Here is a 27,980-nt window from a genome sequence, read left to right on the forward strand (position 1 = left end):
TCACTGTTTAAAATATCTTTAATGGTTCAGTTGGTATAGGATTTGGAAGCATTAAGTCAAGACATGGTCAGCAGCCATACAAAACAAAACCAACTAATCAATGTCGACTGAGAGGAAAACAAAATACAAAAGCAACACAAAAAAAAAAACCTAAAAAAAAAGAAAAAAAAAAGACAATTAGGCAACGACAGGTCATCACAGTAAAAAGATACATCGATCCTAGTCAAACTCAACAGCATGCTGAAAATCAAAACCAATAGCAAGTTCAACGATGGTCACACACACTCACACACACGCACGCTTAAACACACAGACTCAAGCACACAGACATTCATCCACAACTTGATCGAAGGCTGTAGAACAACCCTGATAGGTAAAATGTACAGTAAGACGCCTTTTAGAGAGAGAGAGAGAGAGAAAAACAATGCATAGACAAATAAAGAATGTTTTAAAACAAAAGTAAACATAAAAAGACAAACGTCTTTGTCATAGGCGGACAGCGTGATAGATCTGTTGGCTGATTACATCGCAATGATTGCTGAGGACATTCAAACAGAAGTTATTGCCAACAACAAATCATGGATAACACTTTACCCATATAAAACATGATTTTTTTTTTTTCTGAAACATTTTAAAAGAGCGAGTAGCTTCCACAAACGTCAAGAATGTACAAACAATGGTCAATGTGCCGAGGCGTCAAAGATCCTCGGCTCCACGTGAATGAACATTATAAACCACGAGGCAGACATGCTTGGCTTCAAAACATTACGTTACAATTATCTTTAAGTTATACAAGTTAACAAACTGTACGTAAAACACATTAAATATTGAGCATGTCACTAGAAAAACATGTCGGTTGTTAACAAATATCCATTTGAGCTATTCCAGTTGAGTCAATTAACACAGAGAAGGTATTTTTTGAAATCTGTGAAAGAATAAAAACATGGTTACAAAGTTTTATTTTATCCATTGAACCAAACATAGAATCTCTGTGCTAAATATCAAAATGTATTTTTTGCAAATATCCCATTGATAATAGTGCAAGAGATACAGTACAGTCAGAAATAGCACACAGCTCTGATGTTTGGCTTCACGTGTTTCGCTACAGGTAGTTAAAAATTAGAGTTTGTGTGATTTTTTTTAGTGTGAACGAAGAGCAAACTGCTGATGGCATTAAACTATCTACTGGTTCTCCATCTTTAACGATGCGTTCGAGGAAGTCAATTCAGTAAACAATAAATTACAACTACAGCTCGTCTCTTATCAATTTTTCTTAAATCATTATGTTAATTTTATCTTACAGATAAAAAAAACAACAAAATAAACAATTGGCACAGTCAATTCATTATTGTATTTTCCCCGACTATCTGTACAATAAAAAAAGGTTTTACATGACACAATAACCCAAAACCAGTGTGTGTTTGGGGGGAGAATGTGTACACCTGTGTTTCATGTGATTACGTCTGCTAGTGTCTTTAAGTCTTACGCGTTTCCCCGAGAGGAAAGCAGTGTTGCACTCTCAACAGCCTATGGTTCAAAATAAAGCAGCAGAAGAACGAGAGGAGCCTCATTTATAAAACTGTGCGCAGAGGAAAACCGCGTGTTCGGAAATACCTTCACCTTAACGCCTTGAGTTGATGAGGCCATTCACCTCGTCATCCTGTCCTGTTAACTCCCAGAATTCAACGTGAATGATTAACGACTGGCCTGGTGTGTTAATACACACATCAATCAGTGCGTCATTCTCGTATTTGTACGTGAACAAAAGGTCAGACTGCAAATCCAAACAGAGACATGAGTGTAACCGTTTTGTGGGTGTATTTCCGGTTTGACTGATAAGAGAAAATCAGCAGCAGTGAGCGCTGTGTGATCAGAAAGTCAAATTATTTTAAAATAAAAAACTCAAACTTGATAACAAAAAAACATATAGCTGTATATTGGTAAAGAAAAAGAGCTACCAGAGCTCACTAGACTTGATTGAATCTGGGTCGAACAACTGACTTCCTGCTGCAAGAAGGTGATAAACAGGCCAGAATTTGATATAATGTGTGATTAATTGTCTGAGAATTGATATTATTACATTAGATTTTATTCAGCTACTTCATCTTCATGTCCAGTAGATGTGTTGACGCTCCCCAGAAACATCCCTGCGTGGGAGATGGCGTACCCGTCTTTCATGCCTCTTTTTATACACACGAAGCATCTATAAGTGAGGCCCCCGTGTGTGACAGAATACAAAAGCCTTTATAACACAACAGCTAAATCAAAAACAATTTCAGCCCCGTTAGGGTAAGCAGAAATAATTAAAAAATCTCTCCCCTAACACAATCGATCATCACACTCGCTGCTTGACCAAAACTATATCTCTCTTTGCTTCAATCAGCTACTGACTGGTCACTTCCTCCGGTGACCACAGCAGATATAACACGTAACACTGCCTAACGCCTCAACACAGACAAAATAATACAAAACAAAACCAACCCACCCACAAAAAAAAAAAAGAAACTACATTTGATATTTATCCACACAATCTGTGAGTGTTTTCACTGACTGCCTTGTTGCTGAGGCTTCAACCCACAGTGAAGCACATGAGTGCATCTCAGGTAATGGTGTGCCAGCTTGTATGAGGAGGAGTCGGGGATGGAAGAGGCTTGGGGGGGGGAGAGCGAGGCAGCCACCTCCTGGTGTCTCTTCCCCTCCTCTTCGGACCCTCTCGGGCGCCCCCTCCTCTCCTGAGCTCATCAGTGTCGTGTTTGTGGAGTTTGGGTTGTTGTGGATCACGTGCGGGGCGGGATGGGGGCGGGGAGGGATGCAGTGGGGCGGATGAGGGGGGCCCAGGGTCACTGTCGCCGGTCCTCCGTCTCTGACCGTGAGAACGCCATCACCACGTCCTCTGCACCTGAGAACCGACAGCAGAATGTCAGGGAGGTCCAGAACACAGAAGACAGAAAACCAGGAAACAGAAAACAATGCAACATCATTTCACACTCAATCCCGATACACCCCTTGGCCCTTCCACTTAGCCTGCATCCCCTGTTTTGGGGATAGAGGGGTAGGGCAAAGTGTAAGTGCTGCATGGGCCTCCAAATGGAGGTTTTTCAGAGGCACACTCCAAACTGAATGCTATGAGAAGGCATCAGCAAGATGGCTGCACAATCAACAAAAGGAATCCACAAATGAATCTGCTGCGTTAATAACCATACTGCTGATTTGTGCATGACGTCCTGCATTAGGACATATGTTGCACACCTATTTCAAAGGGGAAGATTTCAACCAATGTCCCTTGTAACTCTGAGGAGGAAGGTGGCACAAAAAAAAAGAAAAAAAGAAATGGGATTGGGTCTGAGGAGGATCTAATTTCCTGTAACTGTTGTAGATGTTGTGAATGAAGGCTTTACAGGAGAATTAGTTCTGATCATATTGGTTTTAACAGACACCATCAGACCACCTCCACCCTGGCTTTTCTCCACTGACCCCTTGCTCAATCTAAAATTGATTTTAAAATTCTACTGATCACTTTTAAAGCACGTCAGGATCTGCTATAAGCTATAGCAGAAAGGTTGACCCCATATGAGCCACCTCACAGCCTCAGATGCTCAGGTTAGGCCCTCATGAGTTGAAGCTTAAATCTAAAGGTGACTGTGCTTTTGTCATCGGGGATTCTCGGCTTTGGAACGACGTGCCTGAGAAGACTCAGTGACTTTGTTTAAATCACTTCTCAACCCCATTTTATAGACTTGCTTTTATGTGATGTCGTTTTTTATTGTTGTCATTTTATCGGCTTTTTTGTCTCTATGTTTGTATTAATTGTAATTAATGTCATCTTCATTTTGTTTGACTTATGGTTATCATATTGTTTACTGAGTTTCTTGCTTTTGCGTTGCCTGTCAACGCACTTTGTAAACCCTTTTTAAGGTGATATATAAAAAAAGTTATTATTATGAAGTGTTATTGTTGATTTATTATAAAGGCAAAATCTGATTTACAATATAAACCAAACATCCAGACATACCAAATGTGTGAGTTCTTACTGACTGAAGACTTTTAATTTTAATGCGTCAAAGAGGACAAATCACGACATGATTTATAAATCAAATGCAAAGGTGACTTTAATAAGAAAAATGATATTGACTTTTATGACTAACTGAAAATGCCTTATCTCTCTGCCTGGCATTGATACTAGGTGTGACCTGCGATGACTGTTTCAGTCTACGAGTACCAAGTAAACCAAACACTCACATTAACAGAAACACACCAAAGAATCTGCATTCAGATATATCCATAAGAGTCTGGCATCAGCTACTGAAATGTTCATTAGATATTTCTTTTCTGCTCACATTTATTCTCCGTGGCATGTGAGACAACTGCAACACAATCTCTATCATGTACGGTGTGAGAGCAGGGATTGCCTCACTTCTGGACCAGGTTATTTACAAACAGGCCAATCCGCTGTATCCAAAAATGTCAGGGTTATTTGTCGTGCTACGTGCGCGCGCACACACACACACACACACACACACACACACACACACGCACACACGCACACACACACACACACACACACACACACACACACACACACACACACACACACACACGGCTGTTCAGAGGGATCAAAGATCCATTTCCATTCATACTACACAGCTTTTACGTCTGAATGCTGTTTGAATCACTGGAGCCCACTAAGTCTTCAACATGTTCTGAACTATTCACTCGTGATTGGATCACTCTGATTTTAAGTGTGACGCGAGCCAAGTTTACTACAGGTCATTGGATCCTGTCAGTATCCTGTAAATCCTATCAGTTGTGACTATAAAGCCGAGAGGGAATACACCGGCGTGAAAATCCTTTTGGTGCAAGAAGGTAATTCCATCTATTGCCGTGTTCACCTGTTGTGGAACGCCACCGCCTGCCATCACAGCACCCTGACGGGAGATACTGTAACACACAGAGTGGCCCGCTGACAGCAGCATCCTGCTCTGCCATGATAACACTTAGATCTGAGGCTTCAATGGCACTCAATCTCCTCTGCTGCTGCAGCTCAGACTGCGAGGCACAAGATTGTCTGTGAGTAAACAATACTAGATTCCAAGTGATGATATTAACCTCACTAGACTGTGGAAGAAGAATCAATGGGCCCAAAGAAAAGAGACTGAAGCGATCTACGGCACACAAGGTCTGATTTCTTTCTCCTCCTTTTGTGCCCCTTTACCAAGTTAATGAGGACCGAGCGATAATTACAGTCTTGTACAGGCTGAGTCAACTAATGGACCCTGCCAGCCACACAATAAGACTTTGTCAGCTAGCTTTTGTTTAACAAGGAATCACTCATTAGTCTGTTGCCAACTGCGATTCATCAAGTCATTTGGGCCTGCCCACACCTGCTGAGGCAGTTTTTCTCTGATAAATGAATATACATTTTTTAATTCTATCTGAGTAAGATTTAATAAAATACACACTGCTCTTTCAGCGCCTCATATATCCAACTGTTCTTTCATGTAGGCCTCTTTTTTTGACAAGTTTTAATTTGAGCAAATCAGTCTGCAGACCCTCTGAAAGACACAGAGAGAGAGAGAGAGAGAGAGAGAGAGAGAGAGAGAGAGAGAGAGAGAGAGAGAGAGAGAGAGAGAGAGAGAGCTAAAAACGCTGCTGCCAGATGAAGTGGGAAAGTATTAAATTCTCTCTTGCACTGTCATGCTCGACAGCCTGGTGAAATGCATTTGCTTCTTGGTAATGGAAGTAAATTGATTGCGAGACCACAAAGTACACGCAGCAACATCTCTAGTCTCCCCAAACCCTTAATTAAAAACAAAACACATTTCTAAAAGACGAGAGGGGCAAATGACAACTAATGTGTTGTAGCCCAAAGTAAACATGAGAAATAAAAACATTTGACAAGCTCCGATCACATAAATATCATTAACACCAAGCTCCACACCTCTGCAGACGGTTTAGACGGTTTCATGCAGCACCTCGTGCATGTCTGCTGAACAAAAATAAAAAAACTCTTCACCACAGCCCTCAAGTGCTTGTTAGATTTAATTATTGTGGAGATATGAAAGTAGGCCAGGGAGGGACTGTGAGCTTCCACATGTATTTGGCACAAAGGGCGGACCCTTCTCATCAGACAGCACAGACCCTCCAAACAGAATTTGGTGTTTCATTTGGCTATCTCTACGGGGTAGAGAAATTAGCATGTTTCTGAGTTGCATTCAGGTCGTCGGGAGCTCGCTGAGATCGAGACTTCTGGGGGAGGGCGCCTTTTAATGTGAACTCCTCTTGAAAGCTCATCGGCCTACCAAATGAGGTTACGGCGAAGAAGATGCCGCACCATGAGAGGAGATCTAGACACAAGAGTGTTAAAAAAATATTGGCACAGACATGCTGTTCTACTCCAGTTAATAACATAGATCTCATCTGCTTTGAGACAGCATGGAGGATAATGATGCTCGAACAAGAGGCAATTATGTAACACCGCACACTCAGAAGCTCGACCTGAGAAACACTACTGCTGCTGAAGATGATGTTTCGGCACAGGAACTCGCAACAGCACCCATTTATCACAATAAATGGCAGTCTGAATCATATTGTGGTTGTGTGAGGGAGTTCATCGTGTGTGACGGGCGGTTCAGACGAAGGACATGTCAGACGCTGTGCAACTTGAGCTGAGTGACCAGCAGAAATGCTCTCAAAATACATCCACAGAGTCAAATGGAGGGCTGCTGGGCTATATCTGTTTTACTTTTCCTGAGAGTCATGTGTGGACCTCGCCCTGCCACAAACACACACACACACACACACACACACACATGCACAAACAAGCTCTAGCCAACACAATGGAGACGTCAGGTCCCTTAAAGCTGTTGCCTAGCGACAGATAAAAATCAGACTGCAACAGTGGATGGCAGACAGCTTTTAGTTTGTCGGGATGCGGCTCTGTGTCCGGCCGTTCTCCGGCCCCTCCCTCCACTGTGCACTGATCCCCACCCAGTCTGGTGGGGGTGAACAGAGCGGCTCCGGATGGTGGATTACATAAATAACAGCAACAACCTGCATGTCATCCAATGTATCCTCCATAAATACTTTGAGAGGAAGAAAAGCCCCAAATAAATAGTCTTTCCGGGAAAAGAACAGAGGTTTAAGTAGAAATATTTCGATATTAAGTCAACAAATGTTTTTGTTTTCAAGTAGTAAATAGTCATAAAGCCATGTCTCAAATTCAGATATGTACCATCACAAAACTATGTTTCTAGTGCAAAAACGTTAACTCTGTAGGCTAAGTGACTAAAAAGATTAGTGAAAAAATAAGTTGCAGCCCTCGCTTCTTCCCACGAATAGCAGCCAGAGCGGGAACATCCACGTTTTCACAAGCCAACAAAGTCTTTCTGAGAGACTGTGAATCAATATGTGGTTGAATAAAGGTAGCCTGAAATTAACTAAAAACACACTGAAACCTCTGTGGGTAGGAAAGCTGTGAACGTAACCCAAAGGGAGTTTGTTTGAAGTTAAAGGCACTGTGCTGCGTCCCTCGTGTCCCTCCTCTCTGAATAAGCAGCAGAACAGCCATATGATGACTCTGGTGATGAAACACTGAGTTATTAGTCAGAGCGGCGGCATCATTCGAGGTCACGATCTGTGCGAGGTCAGCCGAGAGGATAAAGGCACGAGATCCCCCCACTGAAAGCAACAGCAGGGCCGGGTTAAGAAGCACGACACACAAGCGGGGAGTGTGTGTGTGTGTGTGTGTGTGTGTGTGTGTGTGGTCCAGCTCAACATGTTGACATCAACAAGCACAGTGGGTCTCCTTTTAGACATTTAAAAGAGTGATCTGCTATTTCAGTCACATAACTGCACACTGCGAGCAAATTATTCAGCTGTAAAGTGTCTTCAATTATCTCTTTCCTTTTAACTTAATTTTGACAGCACAAACTTTATTTTATTTTTCCATTACTTTTCTGTTTCAGAGGGACATGTAAGCTCAGACCTCCATTGACTTCTGGACTGAAATAATGTTAAAAAAAATCAAGAGAATCTGTGAATTATAATGAGCTTCAGCCAAATGTTTATCATAATATTACAATTTGGAGATGTGTCCAAAAAAAGTTGGTCATATCATCAATTATTTCTGTGTGATGTAGCTTTTTAACAGAAAAGGTGACCCTTACAAAAATCTAATTAAGTACAAAACACAAGCAAATGATTGATTTAAGATTCCAGTGAATGCCAGATTTGGGGAACAGTTTGTTCTCCACTTTACACTGTGATATTTCACAGATTTAACGAGCTTTGAAATTAGTTTGAAGCAGCAGCAAACAATTTTCTGAGTCATTTTTCTTTTCTAAATGGCTCTTTAAAAGATGGATTTAATGGAATCCACATTTTATAGGCCACATCCAGAAAGTAATTATCTTAGGAAGCAGACTTTTAGGGAGCAGGTCCAGAAGTTAAAATCAATTTGATTTGACTTTGGTTTTTTGTTTCAAAGCAAGCAGAGGTTATCAGAAAGAAATGTCATTGGAAACAGTTGTTATAAAACTATCCTTTCACATGTTGTCTATACAGCCATACCTACTAACACATTTGGGATAGAGATGAGAGTGTATTTAAGAACAAAATCAAGCCTTTGTGTTTCAGTGAGTCAGGTAGACCTGGCACTTCATAAATCCAAGCCTCTGCCTCTGATTTATGCTGCAGTGACAAACAGGATAAAGTAAAAATCGATACCACTCTGCCCTGGCCTGAGTCGCCAAACAAAGGCGGGTCCTCGCTCTGTGTAACACGGCTTTCACTTGAAAAGGTTGGTTTAAGGATTGCGTTAGAGAAACAAGATTGCCTATTGTGCACATGGCTGCGGCAACGTTTGAAACAAGAAGCTATGTTTCTGTAAGAAGGGATGAGACCGACGGAGAGATATTGGAATATCACACTCTGGCTGTGTAATTAGCACTCCAGCTTGCCTCCAGGCCCCCTAATGACACCTGCTCCAATCTACTGATGCAGCACGTTGCAGCAGCAACACCAAAGCCCACAGGGAACCTAAGCTTTCCCGGGACAACTGAGGTTGCTATGGCAACCCCATCCTCGTCTATCCTCTTTTGTTGAGGCCGAGAGACGTCCTTCTGGGGAGGAGTAAACTTTCCTTGTCAAGCCAGACAAGATAACAAGTCCTGAGACTGCTGGCTTTATGTGTGGCTCTGACAAACTGTATTGTTTAAAGTGACATGATGTCAGTCACAAAAAGCGCTGAAGAGAGATAACGAGCCAGTTTAAGGGGGAAACAACAGTCCGATTGTAAAGACTAAACTTCAGTAATACAAATACTATTCTGTAACTGCTGTGCCGTGGGGAAACATAGTTATTATTCAGTATTACCCAAAAAGGACCAATTTACACACACGTTCACACTTCATTTCCAATCACAATAACGCCATTTAAACACAGCATACAAGCTCCTGCTCGCCCATCATCCTCCGCTCCTCTGCGGCGCTAAAATTCAGCTACATCAAGGTATTTCAGGGAGAAAGCTGAATGAGAAAAGAGCGCCAGCGCCTTTGGCAGAGAATTCCTCTTTGGCCTGATTAAAATTGCAAAACAAAATTCTGTATTTGCATGTATGGTAATCAGCCAATTAAAAACTATCTGAAATGCAAATTCTGTGACCCATAGACTTAAAAGAAATATGAGCGGCAACCCCCGAGCTCGTTTTCTCTTGTTTCTTACAGGGAGGACACAGAATAACATTTGACAGCTGAGCAGAGTCGAAGGGAGCGATACAGGGTTTGAGCAACACTTCCAATCAGTGCCATCACACGTGATGAAGGATGACAACATCTCTGGATAGATCAGACTGCAACACCTACAGATTTGTTTCCTTATCAGAATATGCTGAAGCTGACAGCAGCGATGATGTTGTTCATTTGCCACATAAGCTTTTTATGTGCTTTCACACCTACACCTCTATTTAACATTTCCTGAATACAGCCCGGCCTTTACTTAGACTGATCAATACCTGTGTGTCTCCACAACGCCACTGTGCCCCCATCGCCCTCTAAGCATGCTGCCACTCAATCGATGAGGCCATGTCTGACACATGACACTGTCACCGAGACCCCTTGAGGACGCTGTTATCGGAACATCTTGCATCAGCATGTTAAAACAATCCTCTGTTTCACACCGCTGGAAATTGTGGCTGAAAAATCTTTTTGGTTGGAGCCATTTCAGCTCTAATGGTGGCTCCACTGCTAATAACAGCCTAAATGTTTCTCTAATTTGACAACACTCAAACAACTCCTGTTGTATATGGAGCGATAAAAGATTCAATAAACCATTTAAGGGACAATTCACCCCAAAAATCCACATTTTTCCTCTCATCTGTAGTGTTATTTGTCAGTCTAGATTGTTTTGGTGAGAGTTACTGTGTGTTAAAGATATCGGCCGTAGAGATGCCCTCTCTTTAATATAATGGAACTAGATGGCATTTGGCTTGTGGTGCTCAAAGAAAAAACAACAAAACAAAAAAACATTCAACAGCAATGTCTCTTTCTAGAAATCATGACCCAGTTACTCAAGATAATCCACAGACCTTGTTGTGAGCAGTTTCATCGAGGAACTATTTTCTTTCTACCAAACTACACCCACCAACCGAATCACTGTGCAGAGGGAAGTGTGCATACTGCTAGCTCACCTAGCACCACTGAGCTAGCTAATGTTACAGCTCAGCTGAGGAGGACGGCATTAATATTTGCATGAGTTCATGAGTAGATGCACGCTTCCTTCTGCACTGTAATATGGTTGGCAGGTGTAGTACGGCAGAAAGAAAATAGCTCCTACATGAAACTGCTCACAACAAGGTCTGTGGATTATCTCGTTAACCACGTCATGATTTCTGGAAAGACACATTGCTGTGGAGTTTTTCAAATGTATGTTTTTTGGTGCTTTACAGGGTTCCCACACATTGTCACTGACAAAATTTCAAAACTTTTCTGTGACTTTTCAAGGACCCATGATATTTCTTTTTCTAGCGAAAGTTGTCTGGTGTTTTTTAAACATTTACTAACTATTCAGCTAGCTGGCATACATGAAGTGAGAGACGGAACATGGAAAGAAAATGAAGAAACACTAGAGCTACGTTACCTTGCCAGCTATGGAAAATAAATTTGACTTTATGTTACGTCCAGTGGAAGGTTATCCACCGAAGATTACCGCACCAAAGTCCTTACACACAACAACATTCCTTGACTTTTTCAAAACTTTCAACGATTTTTAATAATTCGATTACTTTCCAGGCCTGGAATGGAAAACTTTTCCAGGTTTTTCGTGACCATAGGAACCTTGACTTTAAGCACCACAAGCTAGGTGAAACCCTTGTTCTATTATATTAGAGATAAAGCAGACATCTCTACCGCCAATATCTCCAACACTTGGCAACTCACACCAAAACTATCTAGACTAGATTAATAGCACTACAGGTAAGAGAGAAAATATGTATTTTTGATTTTGGGGTGAACTGTCCCTTTGAAAGGAGGGGGGTGAAAAGTATTATATGAGGAGCTGAAAGGGGTGAGTCATCCACTCAAAATTATTACTCTTCAGAACATCAAGCTGAGCAGCAATGATACAAAACGGTGTGCTTTTTATCACCAAACCAATATTTTGCTATTTCCATCATAAGCCTGTGAAGGAGAGGAGGTTGGCTTTTGAAAGCAGCTTCATCAAATGGTATCAAAAAGCAATGTGGAGTTAATATCCACAGATCAAACTAGACAGACACTTTTCAAAAAAACAACATTTTAACTCAAAATGGTAGATGTTATTCTTTGAAACTGTCTTTCTCACAATTGAAAAAATAAAATGGACTGAAGCGAAGGTGACTGACGGACTGAAGGTGGAACTGCTGCGAGTAGATACATCAATGATACAAGACCAGACAAACAACCTTTGCCTGGAAATCTGCTGGCTGGTCACAGAAAGTGTCTGTCTGGCTGCTGCGATGGTCAGCTGGGACACACAATACTACCGCTGCATACGGAAAAGGTCATTATAATGAAGTGAGAACAGACTGAACCACAGAGAGCATATCCTCATTTACCCCTGCATTCCAGTACAATAAACACACTGAAATCCAATAAACTGTGAACGTCTTTGGACAAAAATGTTTGAACATAAACACACACAATTACCTATATTCTGAAGAGCAATCAAATAAAGTCTTACTTTGTAATATTTCACACTTGTTATGTGTGTTTGAAGTCTGTGCTTCTGTAAAATTACATTTAAGTGGCACAATGACTGTGCAAGTTGCTAGGCAATAAAACGCTTCCTTTCATCCATTCCCCTTATTACCAAGCCTAAATGAGATCAAATAGTGGACTTCCCTCTTCACTCCACCTCAGAGGATCCCAAATGTGCTGATACCTACAAACTGCTGTCCTTCAGCGCTGAATATTTAAAAGTGATTAACTCTCAGCTATCTCCATGATGCCTAATCACAGTACTTTGGAGAAGATGTACACCACAAATTATTTATTGGCACACAGGGGGAGGTGGCAGGCTGCCAAATGACACTAAACGTGTCTGTTTTTGTGATGTATAATGCATACTCGGAGCACCTTTCACCAGTCAGATTCCTCCATAATTAATGAGGCTCTTCTTTGCAGTATTGACAGCACGGACATGGAGTCCTGTATCTACTAAAGGGCATGAAGTCAGAGACTGAAGACAGTTAGTCTGTGCTTGTTTAAACCAACCGAAAACATCCTTCATAAATTAATGACTGAACATCAGTTTTTGGTGTAGCACTTTTTAAGACATGATACCATCATTCCTATCTGATGCAATGCTTAATGTTCTGCTGCTTGATGAAGAAACACCCTGTAATAATGCAATCTACACTGCCCATGATGCAATAAGCCACATTAAAATTCGGATGATGCATCCCTTATTGCAGAAAGAGGCTGAATTTAACAAAAAAATGTGACGATGCAGTTTTAATGCCCTGCAGGTTGAAGTAAAGATAATAAGAAACACCAAAAAGACAAAGTCACTGCGCCTTTTACTTGCCTTCCTTAACACCCTGTATAATCATAAACCTAATCCTTCCCCGACACAGAGAATCACATATTTATCCATTCAAACAACGCTGATTGTTTCCTTGCAGAGAAAGGACACCGACAAGGAGACATAACTCTTCACTGTAGGTAGAGTGTCGCAGGCAATTTTCCTGACTTAACGCTCCCCGGAGGGACCAATATCATAAAGGACAAAGCGAGGCCTGGGACTCGGCAGGTTTACCACAGGAAGACAGCGGGGCTCCTATCTGACAGACATGTTTAGGCTGAGCCTGGAAAGCAGCTGATAAGTCTACTTACAGAAAATATAAAAATAAAAAAAACGTCTGAAACAATTTGCTGCTGCTTTCTCAGGTAACTGCAGTGCCTCTCCACACATACACTCACAGTTTTAAATCATCTAGCACCCTCTTGTGGCTTTGAAACGTGTTTAAAAACTGTGGAGGTGACATAGACAGCTCAACATTGCCCTCTGGTGCCCTGAAAAAGCATGACCATAATATGCAAAGTCAAATTACAGGGTAAACCTCTTTACAAGTCTCCTAACAACCATTATGAGCAGTGATTTGCTTTATCTTATAAACACATCAATATCTGATCTCTGAATAGGCCTCGTGGGAGAAGAGGCGGTGAAAGCAGCAATGCACTCACGCTGAGGGTGAGTCACTGGGTTCCAGTCAGCCACAGTGTTTGCTGTCTGAGTAATCTCAGTGCTGGTGGGCCACTGAGTCAGCCTCAGTGCTCAGTCAGGGAACCCGTTAGGCCTGCTGGGGTTAAGGACTCAAGAGGAGCGACGAGTGTGTGTGTGGAGGGATTTTCCCTTGTTTTCTGTCTGGGCAAAGTAACCCTTCTGTGACATGTGAGGGTGGTGTTTTTAAGCTCATGTAAATGTGTTTCGTAAACGCCTTCTATCCTTCAAACACCTAAATATCAAAATTAGAACTATATAAAATTCAACTATTGTCGTGCACAGAAAAAGGTGATGAATCACACTTAACACTCCACACTTAACACAAAAATTTGATTAAACGCACATTAAAAATTCAAACTATTCTAACACCGGCTGGATGACTGCACTTAAAATGCGTGTGTGGGTGTGCTCGAGTCACAGCCTTACCCTGGTCTATGTTGTGCTGTGGTAGCTGGCTCATCTGACTGTGGACCACACCTGCGTAATTCCGGAGAAAAGCCTCTTCACTGGGCGTAAGCTGCAGAGGAGTAAACAGAGTTTTACATTTGAAGTTAATAAATGGGGACAAGGAGAAAGCATGTTTTCCTCTGATTAGTTAAAGGTCCAGTGTGTAGGATTAAGTGGCATCTAGCAGTGAGGTCGTAGAACGGAAACTTCTCCCGTGTTCGAAACGTGTAGGAGAACTACAGCGGTCGAATTGAAAATGCAAATGGCCCCACCTAGAGCCGGTGTTTGGATTGTTCGTTTTGGGCTACTGTAGAAAATGGTGGACTCCATGCAAGAAGACCCACTCTGTACGTAGATTTAAACAGCCCAATCTAAGGTAACCAAAACACAATTCTTATTTTCAGGTGATATATGAACAAATAAAAATAGTTATGAATGTTATATCCCATGTCTGTTAGATGACTCTAAATCCTACACACACTGGACCTTAAATCAACGTTCAATCATAACAATTCACCCATAGGTAGGCATGTGACATTTTTGGATCTGCAAAACTTAAAGTTTTTCTATGATCTCCGGCTCTCCCTTTGTGTTCTCTCTTAGTATCACAGGAATATTTGACAATTCAGCCCATTAGAAAGTGAAAGAGTCGTTTTAAAGACCAGAGAAAATGTGATTTTACTGCAGTGCTAACGTTCACAAATTCAGTCTTTCAGTCACTGAAAGTGGAGCATCTTATAATGTTGTCTCTTGGTAACAAGTGTCTCAACTTGTTTGTTGCCTGGAAACAGACATCTCATTGTAGAAAAATCTAAATCACAGCAACAGGCCTATGGAAATGTGTTAGGAATGGTTTTACATATGACCTACACAGACAAAAGTGACCGAGTGATTTCACCAGCTTTCAGCCATGTGATTACAGTATCAGATGTTTTTAATTAATTTCCTATAATTGATCAGATAACACTTGTGCACTCTGGAGCTCATGTGCACACAGACTGAGCATTTACAGCTTTAAAGTTACACATACAATCAGATGATGGAGCAGGTCAGGCAATGATGTCCCATTACAAAGTTGTCACTGTAGCCTGCAACTGTAGATTTTGCTGTCTGAAATGACGACCATCATAAACTGATTTTATCAGCCGCAGCTATTAAAAATTATTTCTGTGCATTGCCCAAATCCCAAAATGAAACTGTGCGAGCTGGAACAAGATTGTGGACTGAATACTGCTGCTGTTCAAAAGGACCATCGGAGTGATGAGTGGAAGATGTGATGTCTTTCTGACTTTTTGCTTTCTTCTTCTTCCACAGAGGTCTAAAAATAAAGATGTGGCATATACACACTCATTTTCCACCTTTAAATCTGCAAATCTCTTACAAAGAACGGTTTGAAGAACAAGTGTGCATAATGTGCTTGCTCCTGTAAGCTCGTAATCGTTTAGAATTACGAGCTTTAGAATAGTCAGGTTTTTTTGTTCTCCAGAGGCTGCAAGTTAGCTCATCTCTGCTCAATCCCTCCACACTGTCAAAAGGTATTTAGAATTCACTGCCTGATTTCTTGTCACTACCTGAGCTGAAAGAAAACATCACTGGAGCTGCTATCTGCTTTGCCTGATGCAAACATACAAATTCAGGGACATACAGCCTGCCCTCTGTACCCACCGCTCCACCCGAATAGACATTACTCCACATTAAAGCATGAACATCTCGGATGGTGGTCTTTAATAAACAGTAAAAATAAATGGTATGCTCTAACAACCATACTTCGTGCATTTCTCTTCATAGCGTGCCTCTAAAGCTTCTCCTGCTTCTGGTTTGACATGGTAATGATGCTGTCTGGTCTTGATGACCAAGTTGTCAAGGCTTCCCAGGGGCAGATGTCAGTATGAGATCGTGGGTGTTTTTGCATCTGTGCTATTTGGTCTGTGTTAACTAGGGATGCACTGATTTATCAGCTGAACATCAGTATCAGTTGATATTCAGCTTGTTGACTAACATCAGCATATCTGCAAATAAGATGACATTCACTGATGACAGTGGACGATGTTTTTCTGTTGTGTCACATTAATTTTGCGCAGGCAAAAAAAGCAGGGCTCGAGACTAACAGCACCAAACTTAAATAAATGAGCAGGTATAAAAAAACCGAATGTTTAATGACTGTTTGCTAAATGGGCTCTGTGATCTCAGAGTTGTGACAAGATGGCTTGTAGGTTAGCAGCCAGTGTCCAGTGCTCCAAGGGACAATAAACACAGATCTTCTCTGGAGTGCCTTTGGGACAAAAGGACGCAGTAAACTCACTATCATTGCATCAGGGGACACACCCGATTGTCTCCCTGATAATGCTACATTCATTGTGAACAACGAGTCCATGTTAATATCAGCAGGAGGAGAGCTTGTTATGTTAATGTTGGCTTTAAGTCGCCTGTGGCCACTACTAACAGCTCACAGAGGTTGCACTGAGTTACATTTTGATGTGTTTAAGCTCTATTCAGTAAAAATTAGTATTAGACAAAGACAAATTATAACATCATCATGATGTGTTCAAATGTAATCTTGTAAAATTCAGTTTTGGGCAAGAAACCTGAATAAATAGTTGTTTAAATGAGAAATGTGTTGATGTTTTCACAGCAATATAAAATAGATATCAGAGAGGGAATTATGATATATTATATATATGGTAAAAAGGCTTTCGAAGCAGTTTTTAAAAAAAAAAAAGTTTTTCATGTGAAAGGTTATACTTAAGGTTGTTTCATAAATGTGTATGATTGAATTTTCAAAGGTAGTATAATGACAGGCTGAATTATCTTAACACAGTGCATTATTTTTTTTATAGTTTACATTTCTTTTTTTTTTTGCCTGACACACAAATGGAAATAAATAACGACAAAAACAAAATAAACAACAATATAAAAACACTGGTATCAGCTATCTGACAAAATGTTATTTTAAAGGTTAAAAATGGTATCAGGCCAGAATTTCACAGTTGGTGCATTCCTAGTTTTAACCAAACCTTGGAGTGTTTCGTCAGATAGTTTATTTTTTTGGGCTGGTGTGAAAATTGTCAGTCGACTCTGGTGCAGAACAACCAACTGAACTGAGACTACCTGAAAGGGTGGGTCTCCGTCTGCTATCAAGTGGACTCAGGTGCAGTTTGTTTGTGGTGCGATAACAACAAAACAACCACCACAGGATTTTATGATAGCAGACATGAGATTTTAGAATGATTTCAAAAACTAAATTACCAATAAATCCTTCTGCTGTTTGTGAAATATGTCAGGGATCATATAATTAATATTTATATGTATATAACCTGTTTATGCATTTGGTAACCTTGCTAACTTGTATGCATGTCAGTGTGGGTACTTTACCTGATCAAGAGGTTGTAAGCTGTTAAAACTGCTGTGCTTGTATCCAACTTTATGTGGGCTACTTTGTTGGTTTATTAAAGTCCATTAAAAAGTGTGTCAGCAATAACACAGTAATTAGGCCTGACGTACATGTGATCAACCTGCAGTGTAATAATACTAATAATCGGTTATTTCTATGTGAAACCAAAGAACATAAATATACACATTAGAAGCATTTAAGTGCTGCATTAATTTCTGCAAGATCCAGAATTTGATTTTCCTTTGTGAGTGCTGATGATGCATGGATGACAATTGCCAAAACTGTCCATTCATAGAGTAAGCGCTCAGTCTGTATAACTTCATGTTCACCCTCTTAATTTGTTTGCAAAAAGTCAGTGTGAGCAGGAACTAAAATAAAATGCAACAATGCAGCACTTCTTTCCTTTGGTCTGGACCAAATGAACGGAACTACAGGTGTGATGGCACCCTAAAGATACCACAGTGTGCATGAGCTGGACAACAGGCAGCGCTAGAACTTTCACTTCTTAATCTGTAAAATGTGAGTACCCAAATCTAAAATGTCACATGACCATAGCTTGTGTTAGTCAGGACACTGCACTTACATTTGATCCCATTTTCTTTAGCATGAGCAGGACCCGCACTTTCTGTTGGATGTACATGTCTTCAGGAGACTTCCCCGGGGCCTCCTCGCGGTTCATCCCCCCTGCTCCTGTAGCTCTGGACACACAAACAAATCCACGTTACACAAGACCTGTGAAAAACCACAGCTACGCAAACACTCCGTGTTATTAGAAGTTAAAAATACTGAAACACTGTGTTGTTTCAGCCACGCTATCTGACAGGCCATAAAGTGACAGTCAGTTTTTGATTGTGAACACTCACCACTGCAGGCTTGAAAAGCTATAATAGCTACATAATGATTTTACTCTTTAGTGTTTGTATTCTTCTGTCTAACTACAGCATTTCATGAGTTCAATACTGAATACAACTCATACAAAAGCTTTTTAAACAAAACACTAGTAGCTATTGTATCAGGCATGTAATGCTTGGCAGTATTTTGACGTTAAGGATGTTATATAGTCGGCCGCATTGAGCTAACACCCACTATTATATTCCCATTATAACAACATATAAGACTGACTGTGTTTCAATTCTCAATGTTTTTCTAACCTACCGCACCAGGCTGCAACTAGATGTCTCACTATTACGATAAATAATACAGACTGCAGTCTGTGTGATGAACACTTCACACATATAAAATCCAAACAGTGGCGATATTAGAAGTCAGAGGCCTTGTCTCAGCGCAGTCACAGTGCAGGTTTGGCACTTCACAGCGTGAATGGCTGTCATTAATATTGCATGGCAGTTTTCACACAGATCTCGCCCCTGCCTGCTCCTTCCATCTCCTATTCTCCGTCTAACTAATGACCTATTTTCTCTGTCAGTCTGCAGAGATGCAAAATATAGGCAAAGGGGGGAGAAAAGGGGGAGGGAAAAGAAGGCGATAAAAGGAGCTGCCAAAGCTAATGCGGATGACAGAAAAGGGATAGGTTCCGCTGTGATAGCACACATACACATCAAGGTCGGCTGTTGTTGCATTAGATCTCCGTTATAACACACCAACAAGACGAGGCATACAGCGCGGCTTGAGATGCAGCCTAAATTTGCTAATTGAAAAACCTTAAAGATGGAATTATTCACAGAAAAGAGAAAAAAATAAATCTTTTAAAGGATAAATCTGGTCTGAAAAATAAGATTTAATGGAGAGAATATCAGTATGCAAGTCAGGATTTGTTCTCCCCTAAGAATCTTTCATAAAAAGCCTACGGGAGCCGCAGTGACTATGATAGTTCTGGCAATTTATTTTGGCCTCTTATCTATACAAAGGACCACTAATGCATGTTGACAGGCCGTTTGATGTGGGGTTATATTTAATTGAGGAGCTGGCTCGCCATCCCCACTTCCCAGAGCCCGGAGGGGGGAGAAGGATGAATGGGGCACCGTTGGCCATTGGCTGGCACTTGGGTGCAACTGTGAGCGTGTGGATTCATCCAGATCAGAGCAGCTGGAGACCATGCTCCTGGCTATAGTCCTTATAATTATACCAACCTTTGGTGGCTGTTTACTGCACGCAAAATATCACTTGACTTTGTCTTCTGGTTTTCAGCTATACAGAGTGGTCACAGGACACTGAGCGAGGGGAAGATGAATGCATTAGTTATTCACTTCCACCTGGGCGTCAGGCGCAGTCTAATTGGAGAACCACAGAAGTCTCAAAGCAAGACAGGCATGAAAAGATGGAGAGCTCAGTTGCTCGGTACATCGGCTTCAGGGAGGCTGTTGGTGGCGAGGGTGAAGGGGGTGTCTTCGTATCAGCAGCAGCGACACGTTTGATCAAGTCTCCAAGCTCCTCGCGCCAGACAAATGGAAGAGCTAAGACTCCAGGCAGAGAGACCCACCAGTGAGACGACATACAGAATGAAGCGTGATATAAACTCAGCAGCACCAGCCGGCGTGCATCAGAAGCTCGCTGGGAATAAAACGGTCACTGCGTGAGGGTGAATAAAGAGTAGAGAGTGACTGGAGAGGACGGTGTTACTCCGACTGCCAAAAGGTGTCGTCTTGTCTTGAGATTTGTATAAAAGACGAAGGTGACACAACAAACATCCATTAATATTCAGGCATATTTTGAGATTTGACAACTTAACCATTTTCGTGTCTGCTGCTGCACAAAAGGCCGATATATTCCACATTCATCATCTGTATAAATAGGCCTGCTGCTTTCATGACTGAGGCATTTCTGATCCTCTGATGTGCGCGTTTGAAGTTTGAAAACTGGCCATATTTAGTACCATCTCTGCCCAGGCTGCTGACTGTTTTGAGGACTGCAATTTGTATTTTTACCAGCCTGAAAAAAACATTTTGTCTTATCCCACTTTCACAGTGTATCTGCTATAAGAAGAACAAACACAGCGTGTGAAATCCCATAGGGAGAATCTGTAGGAGGTAGAAACAACGCGGAATTGTAAATAAGGGTAATCGGTGATGTCTCTCTGTTATCATGACATGTTTGTGAGTCACTTCGGGCTGGAAGGGGCAGAAAGACAAATTTGTAATTGACTATTTTGGGCAGCAGAGTCACTACATAGCTGGAATCATTACAGTTCTGGTACTCAGTGAACTGGACGACATCATGTTTACAACAGTGATTAACATTGTGCATATGATTATGTAATGGGTAGTTTCATCCGTGCAATCCTGCTGAACAAACTAGCTTTCCAACCATGTTTATAATTCCAACAATGCGCCAGATGGTACTCGGCTGCCTGGCATACAATGCCTGGCTGCCATGGACTTAACCTCTAAATAATGGCTTCCTGCGTATCACTGCTGGATTACAACATTTTAAACACACCGGGACAAGATAAAGTCCAGTTTAACATGATTTTTAAGCCAAATATCACAAACTGTATGTCCTCATAGGCAGCTGTGTTATCAGAGTCTGCCTGTATTTTAAAATATTTGACTATGAATGCTGCAACTTAATATTTTCCTTCTGGATTCCTTTTGATGAGGTACAAAAAATAGTGAAAAATGCAATTATATAAAGTCCCCAGGGCCTAAGGTGAGGTTTAATTTTCTTTCCTTGTCCAAAACTTTAATATTTTCATGAAACACTGAAAAAATGCCCCTTGCAGATACTGTTGTCACAATACTGGAATTTCTAACTTTAATACAACACTTTGAAAAACATTGAAAGTCAATACCATTTTCAATACCACATGGCAAAACTGACATTGAGGGCATTCAAGTTTTTTTTATTAAAAGATAAATATAACAAGGCTATAACATAACAATGACAACTTTTCTTTTTTTGGTTAGTAGCAGAGAACAGCAGACAGCTGTGGTAAACATTACTAATACGTGGGGGTGGGAATCACCAGCGGATCCATGATATGATATCATCACGATACTTAAGTCACCATACAATATTATTGCAATTTTAAATATTTTGCGATATGCTGAGTATTGCCATAAAAAAGATTGTGATATATTGTGAATTATTACCTTTTTTTAAGTGTAAATTATGTCCCCAAAGGAGAACTTTGTCAACATCTGTTTTATCTAATGAGATTAAGTTTTCAGTCTGTTCATCTCACTTCAGCCATTTTTTTTGCAGCAAAATGTATGCGGTGGACTGAAAAAGCAAATGATTGTGTTATTCTAGTAGGCTAATTTGTATGTCATATTAATAATTTTTACAAGAAAAAAATCGATACTTAGCACCGTGTGACAATATGATATTGCCGCACAAAAATATCACAGTGTTGTGCTGTATCAATTTTTCCCCCACCACTAACAATAACAGAGAGGAGTACTGAAACCGTTTCAAATATATAGAATCAATAGGCCTATGTATTGATACATTATTGATATTTTTGACAACACAACTTGCATGTTGCCAAAGCACAAGGTGTCATCTAAAAATTGCTTGTTATGTCTGATAAGTGGTCTAAGACCCACAAATATCGAATATAAAATGATGAAAACAAGTAAATCCTCATATCCCAGAAGCTGAAACAGCAAATATTTGGGATTTTTTTGCACAACAAAATGACTTAAACGACTAGTACATTATTCATTTTCTATCTCCCCTAATCAATTAATCAACTAATCCTTTAGCACTACACAAACTGCTGTTTTTGGCAACATTACCTGGTAAATCTAGCCCTCCAAAACATCCAGTTTTCTATAACACAAATTGCAGACTGACCAAGAAATTCAAATAGTGACACAGTTTTTGCGCAAAATGCCTTAATATTTCTTCAAGCTGTATTCTGATTAAGCAAACTCTTCTATTTAAAGAGATCAATGTGTGAATTACATGTTTGCCGCTTCGTAACAAACGAATCCATTCTAGACCACTGCTTGACAGTTTAGACATAACCTGCTCTTTGTATGATACCTGAACTATCTGACACATCCATTTTCAACAAGGCTGCTTAAAAAAAAGAAAGAAATATAATTCTTATACAATGATTGATTTAATCAGGATGCAGTGACAAAAAGGAAGATTACAAGTGACACAACTCTCCTAAAAACCTATAAATAGCGTTCTGGGAAAAAAACCTGCCTACTTGGGTCACTCTAGCATTATTCTGATGTACACGCTCTCCTGTGTAACATGTCTTAAGTCGTTTCAAGGACCACAATGAGGATCCTGTCAAGACTCCTTTGTGTGTGCCTGATGTTAGGTTCTCGAGGTGGGCTGGCTCAACACTAATCCCTCGGGGGATGCTCAGCCAGCCTCAGACGCATGCGGCTAATATTCCAGACGTAATCAAAGGCTTTCTTTAATGCTGATCTAGGCCTAATCCCCCACCCCCTCCTCACCCCCGTCCCTGCCCGCGTTGGGCTCTTGTCAGTGTTGTGATGTTGGTTCGAGCTGAGACATCGAGCCCCTCTAGGCAGCCCAGCTAACCACAGCATCACTGATACTGAACTGTGAAATCTAAAAGAAACACAACAACATGAGGACCAGCTTTAAATCTCCACTCTGTACACATGGTACTGGTATGACACATAGGAAATATATAGCTGTGATGCTGAGGTGTATTTTTACTGCACCCACGTTAACAGTTCTGCTTTATAGTAGTTCAGCCTTGTGCAACTAGCAACCATTTTTAGAAATTAGCAGCTAATTCTGGGCTTTTACTAAGGAGTTTTTGTGGTAATTTTCTCTTTTTATTGATAGTACATCTTAAAGATAGACAGAAAAGATGGGAGTGACAGGAGGGATGACGTGCAGCAAAGGGCTGTAGGTCAGAATCAAACCTGGGCTGCTCCAAAGGTAAACTCGGGCAGGGGACCACTTTTTAACATATAAAAAGTAGGGACAGCAAACAAGAGTGCACTCCCCACAAAAATATTATTTTAGTATCTGTTGCATTGATTTTACTCAAATATTTATGTTCAATCAGAACCGAAACCAGATAATACTTCATGTGACAACACTGCACTTGCATTGGTGCATTTACTCGTGACATGTTCAACTAATCTGTCAACATCAAAAACTCATGTGCAAATTGAGTCAACTGACAAATAACTAGATAAACCTGAACAAATAGATAAGATCAAATAAATGATATAATCAGATGAAACGCAAACTACAAATAATTTTGTTCGGTTACTGAAACAAAAGGTTTTAAATCTTATTTTATGCCCCGTTTTAATAAGCTGACACATATCAGCATGGTATCTTAATTACTCAAAATATAAGGTGACTAAAAATGGCAACCATATTTTCAGTTTTGGCAAACAAAAGCTGAAGCATTGGTTGCTCCTCTGGAAACCGCTTTTTAAAGTTAGTTAGAAGATAAACACATGCATAATCAGAGGACAGCATGAAGCTTCAAATATGTTAAACAAACATGGAGAAGTTGCTGCAATGTTATTTCTACCACTAAAACAAGTTTAAAATTTAATGAAGAGAAAGATTTCTCTTTGATAACTTCTGGGGTCAAAATGTGCCGTTTAAAAAGAGCCAAGCTCTCAAATCATATTGTGATGTAGAATATCTGCTGTGTTAACCTCAGTGTGTACAACAAGCACTGCAAACTTTCATACAGCCACTGCACGTGATTGCAAATTACACATTCAGTAATGCCACTTAAAAAATAAAGAGAACCCTATTCATTGCATGGTCTCTGCATTCCAGATTTCTTATGTACACTTGTGTATCAGTGCCCATTAGTGTCTCTGAGAAACAAAAACATGGAGGAGACTTCTCAAGAGCGTTTCAACACTGTGACCGGGCCACACAGTGCAGTCAGCGAGGATCTGCTGCCAGAGATTACAGTATGCAATGTGATAGGGCCCTCACATTTGCTGAGGGTCATGAAGGCCAGAGGCTGCCAAAGTGCACCAGCCCAGTCACACATGGCCCGTTCCACTTGTAAAGCTTGTTATTGGCTGCAGAATTAGCTGTGTGCATAGTGCACAATGTCTGACTGTTTGAGAAATCTAATTCCTCCAGCAAGCAGAAAAACAAGAAACAGGAGTCTGAGCTGAACAAACTAAGTTTAGTTTTACACGAATGCCGCTAAAAGCCTGAACTCCACAGGACCCCGGGAGGTTAATAGCCTCTGTAGACAGCAAAAAGCGAGAAGGCAAAATAACTAAAATTTAATCATGAGCTGCTCTGACATCCCAAGCAAATGTGTGAGAAACTTAAGTAGGCTAGAAGCCTGGTGTGGCTGCCAGCTGAGCTGCCAACAACCTGGCCTGGTTCTGCAGAGCAGCTGTGCCACTGCAGGTACACACACTCGCGCACACATGCTCTCTCCTAATGATGGCTAACGGTGTCACGAAACCTTTTACAACAACTAGTGGTCAAATTGATATCAGTACAGACACACACTCAACACTGCAGTTCAGCAACATCCTCACTTTATCTTGGGACTTTTTAAGTAAAATTGTCATAATATATATAAGTATAAAAAAGACTGGGCTGCAACTATTGATTATTCTGACTTCCAATTAATCTGTCACTTACTTACTTGAGTTAAACGGTCAATAATTTACTTTAAAAAATGGCTGCGATTAGTGAAAAATGACCCAAAGGTTCCCAAAGTCTTCATGTCATGTGTTGTCATAGTCAACAGTCCAAAATTCAAAGATGCTACATTTATACTGATGTAAAGAAATCCTATATACTACATTTCTGACAAATTATTTCGAAGTGATGTCAGCACAATCGTCCAACAAAACACCTTCTACCCATCTGAACCTGCAGGAAACATATTGAAAACCCTTTGACCAGCCGTGCACCCCGCAGACTGACTCCCTCTGCATTGGGGCAGCTTGGGGTCCCGAAACATCGTGGGCCAAACAGGCAGACACTGCAGGCCAGAAAGGCTCTGGCTTGGACCTACTGGATGTCTGCATGCTGCCTTTGTGTGAAGCCATCTCCTCACATGTACAGTGCCCACAACAATGGCTACAGTATTTGGGGACAATGGTGATGAACTGGATTGTGAAAACATGATTGATAAGTAGGTCATGTCTTGTTGTCACCACGTGAGGCATGAACTCAAACAATCCTGCTCAACTGTACGGGTTTGGTTCATAGCTGGGTTTCTGGGTGTGCTTAACTGTCCTTCGACTATTTCTGTGCAACATTAAGGTGATACTCAGACCTACAGATAGTGAGTTACAGTAGGCAGGAGATGACATTTGGCACGTTTATACCCTTTGTCACTGGGAAACTTTTCCTAGATCGTAAAAAAGCATTTTCCCATTATTTAGCTTCAAGCAGGCTACAAATAGTAACTTGTATATTTGTAATACTACTGCAGTTCAATTAAGAACTTGTATGAACATTTTTAGTAAAAACATTTAACAAGATTCAGGCAACCTCATCATGCAAATGTTTCCACGATACCATATCTGATGCACCCAGTTTTTCACAGACCGTGCTATGTAACATAATTAAATCTAGTCTATGATCTCAGAACATCTTAGCACACTCCTCAGGGTCCCTCAAAGGAATTGAAACAGAAGCTGCTGCCTTAAGCTGGTCCCTTGGGGGTGCGGCTGCAAGATTTCAAACGCGCCAACATCAAGGCAGGGAATGAAATTCTGAAAGTTATAGGACCTATGTGCTTGGAACAATACAATGCATTTCAAATGTGCAGGATACAACGCACAACAGACAAAGAACTGCGAACAGAAAAAAATGGCTGTGCTTTCAAGTTTTAATCTTAAGAACGGTCAAAAAGACTTGGTGGTCATCCAGAAGTCTCTGTCATCTGGACTGGGTGCAGCCACGAATGGATCCAAGCAGCTCTGGTATCATCGTGTCAGGCCACAACAGGCCACAACGTGGGCTGAGTTAATGCTGACGGGCTGACAAGTGTGTGTGCCAAACACAGAGCAGGAGGTTGTGAGATGACCCAGCCCTCCCTCCCAAACTCCGCTTGCAGGCAGCTGATGAGGATCCCTCGGGGCTCGAGCAGCCGCTGAACAGCACCTGCCCTGACTGAGAGGAGGCGAGGGAAGCGAGGCCAGGGGTCCTAATCTCTCTCCAAAATCCATCCAGTTGGGGGAATGTGCAAACTAAGGCGGGCTTGACATACTGTGGTCTATGACCAACGCTGCTAGTTGCCAGGAGGATTCAGAGCGCTCGCCTGTGGCCAAGCCCTGATACCCACTGGCTGCAGCACTCATCAATGCCCCGCTGCCGGCAGGGTGCCAGCTTCACCACTCAAAGGGTTGTCAGCTATCTGACATGTGGGGGAAAGCAGACACTGTAAAAGGCAGCGTGGCACAATGCATCCATGGGTGGCATGGTCCAAAAATAGAAGAGCAATGAAGGAGTTATGTGAAAAGAAAACTTGAGCATGAAAACCACACTGAAAGAAAGTGACCACACTGTACAGCAGCTTAGCAGCATTTTAAATGTTCTCAGAGAGTGAGCATTGACTTGGCTGACTGGGAGGTGATGGGACAAATGGGTATGGCATATGTACATGCAGCTAAACCTCTATCATGATGTCCTTATTGAAGATACGTTAGGAGTAAAGTTAACATTACAGCCGTTGGTACAAGTAACTGTAACGTTAACGGGTGTCTGCATAACGTAGACTCACGTTAGCCGAGATTTATGAGTTTTTGGTAGTTTCCTTCAAAGTCAAACTCTGACTGAAAAATAACAGCAAACAAAAACGCCTGAACGCACCAACCTGAAACAATAAAGATTGGTTTCCTGAGAGGTGGACACACATGACTGTGAGCGGATCTTGTTATCATGTTGCGGGACGCAGACTGTTCAAACTGTAGCAGCGCTCTTAGCTAGCAAGCAGCCAGCCTCCACCGCATTTTCGACATGAATCTTTACCAATATCCGTCGTGGAAAAAAAAACATATGAACGGTACTCTCACTGACTCTACAAGTCGCGTTCATTTTAACTTGACAATCATTTAATTTAGTCCCCACGGAACCCGCGCTACCTCTGGCAAAGCAGCCAATGCTAACCAGCCAAGCTAGCTCGCTAGCATGCCCGAGACAAAAGCCTGAATGAAGTTCCTATGGGTGCAAACACCATCCAGGTACCGCTGCTCTGCCAGAAGTGTGAACGCCGGGAATCACGCGCATGTATCGTTTCAGAAACCCCTGACAATGTGCGCCTCGTCAACGAAACGAGACATATGAGCTTACCCCTCCTGGTCCAGCTTTTCTTTCTTCTGTGCTCAGTTTGAATGGTGTGTTGTTGTAGGAGGGCGTCCTGTTCCGGGGTCACATCCCTCCAGTCGGCAGAGCTTCGGCGAACTGACTCAACGCAGCGAGAGTCCTGCTGGATGTGCAGTACCGCTGCTGGCCACAGGGGCCGCCACCGGCACAG

General features: G+C 41.4%; 1 protein-coding gene across 1 annotated transcript; it reads right to left on the bottom strand.

Annotated features, from left to right (window-relative positions):
- On the bottom strand, positions 1-27,943 carry ctnnbip1 (catenin, beta interacting protein 1). The gene is made up of 4 exons (XM_050063961.1): positions 27,797-27,943; positions 18,180-18,294; positions 14,185-14,275; positions 1-2,899 (listed from the first exon to the last, which is right to left on the bottom strand). The coding sequence occupies exons 2-4, from the start codon at positions 18,273-18,275 to the stop codon at positions 2,841-2,843; spliced, it is 246 nt and encodes an 81-aa protein (XP_049919918.1). The 5' UTR covers positions 18,276-18,294; positions 27,797-27,943; the 3' UTR covers positions 1-2,840.
- Positions 27,944-27,980: the final 37 nt, after the last annotated feature.

The sequence above is a fragment of the Epinephelus moara genome, chromosome 16 (assembly GCF_006386435.1).
Source record: "Epinephelus moara isolate mb chromosome 16, YSFRI_EMoa_1.0, whole genome shotgun sequence".
NCBI lineage: Eukaryota > Metazoa > Chordata > Actinopteri > Perciformes > Serranidae > Epinephelus > Epinephelus moara.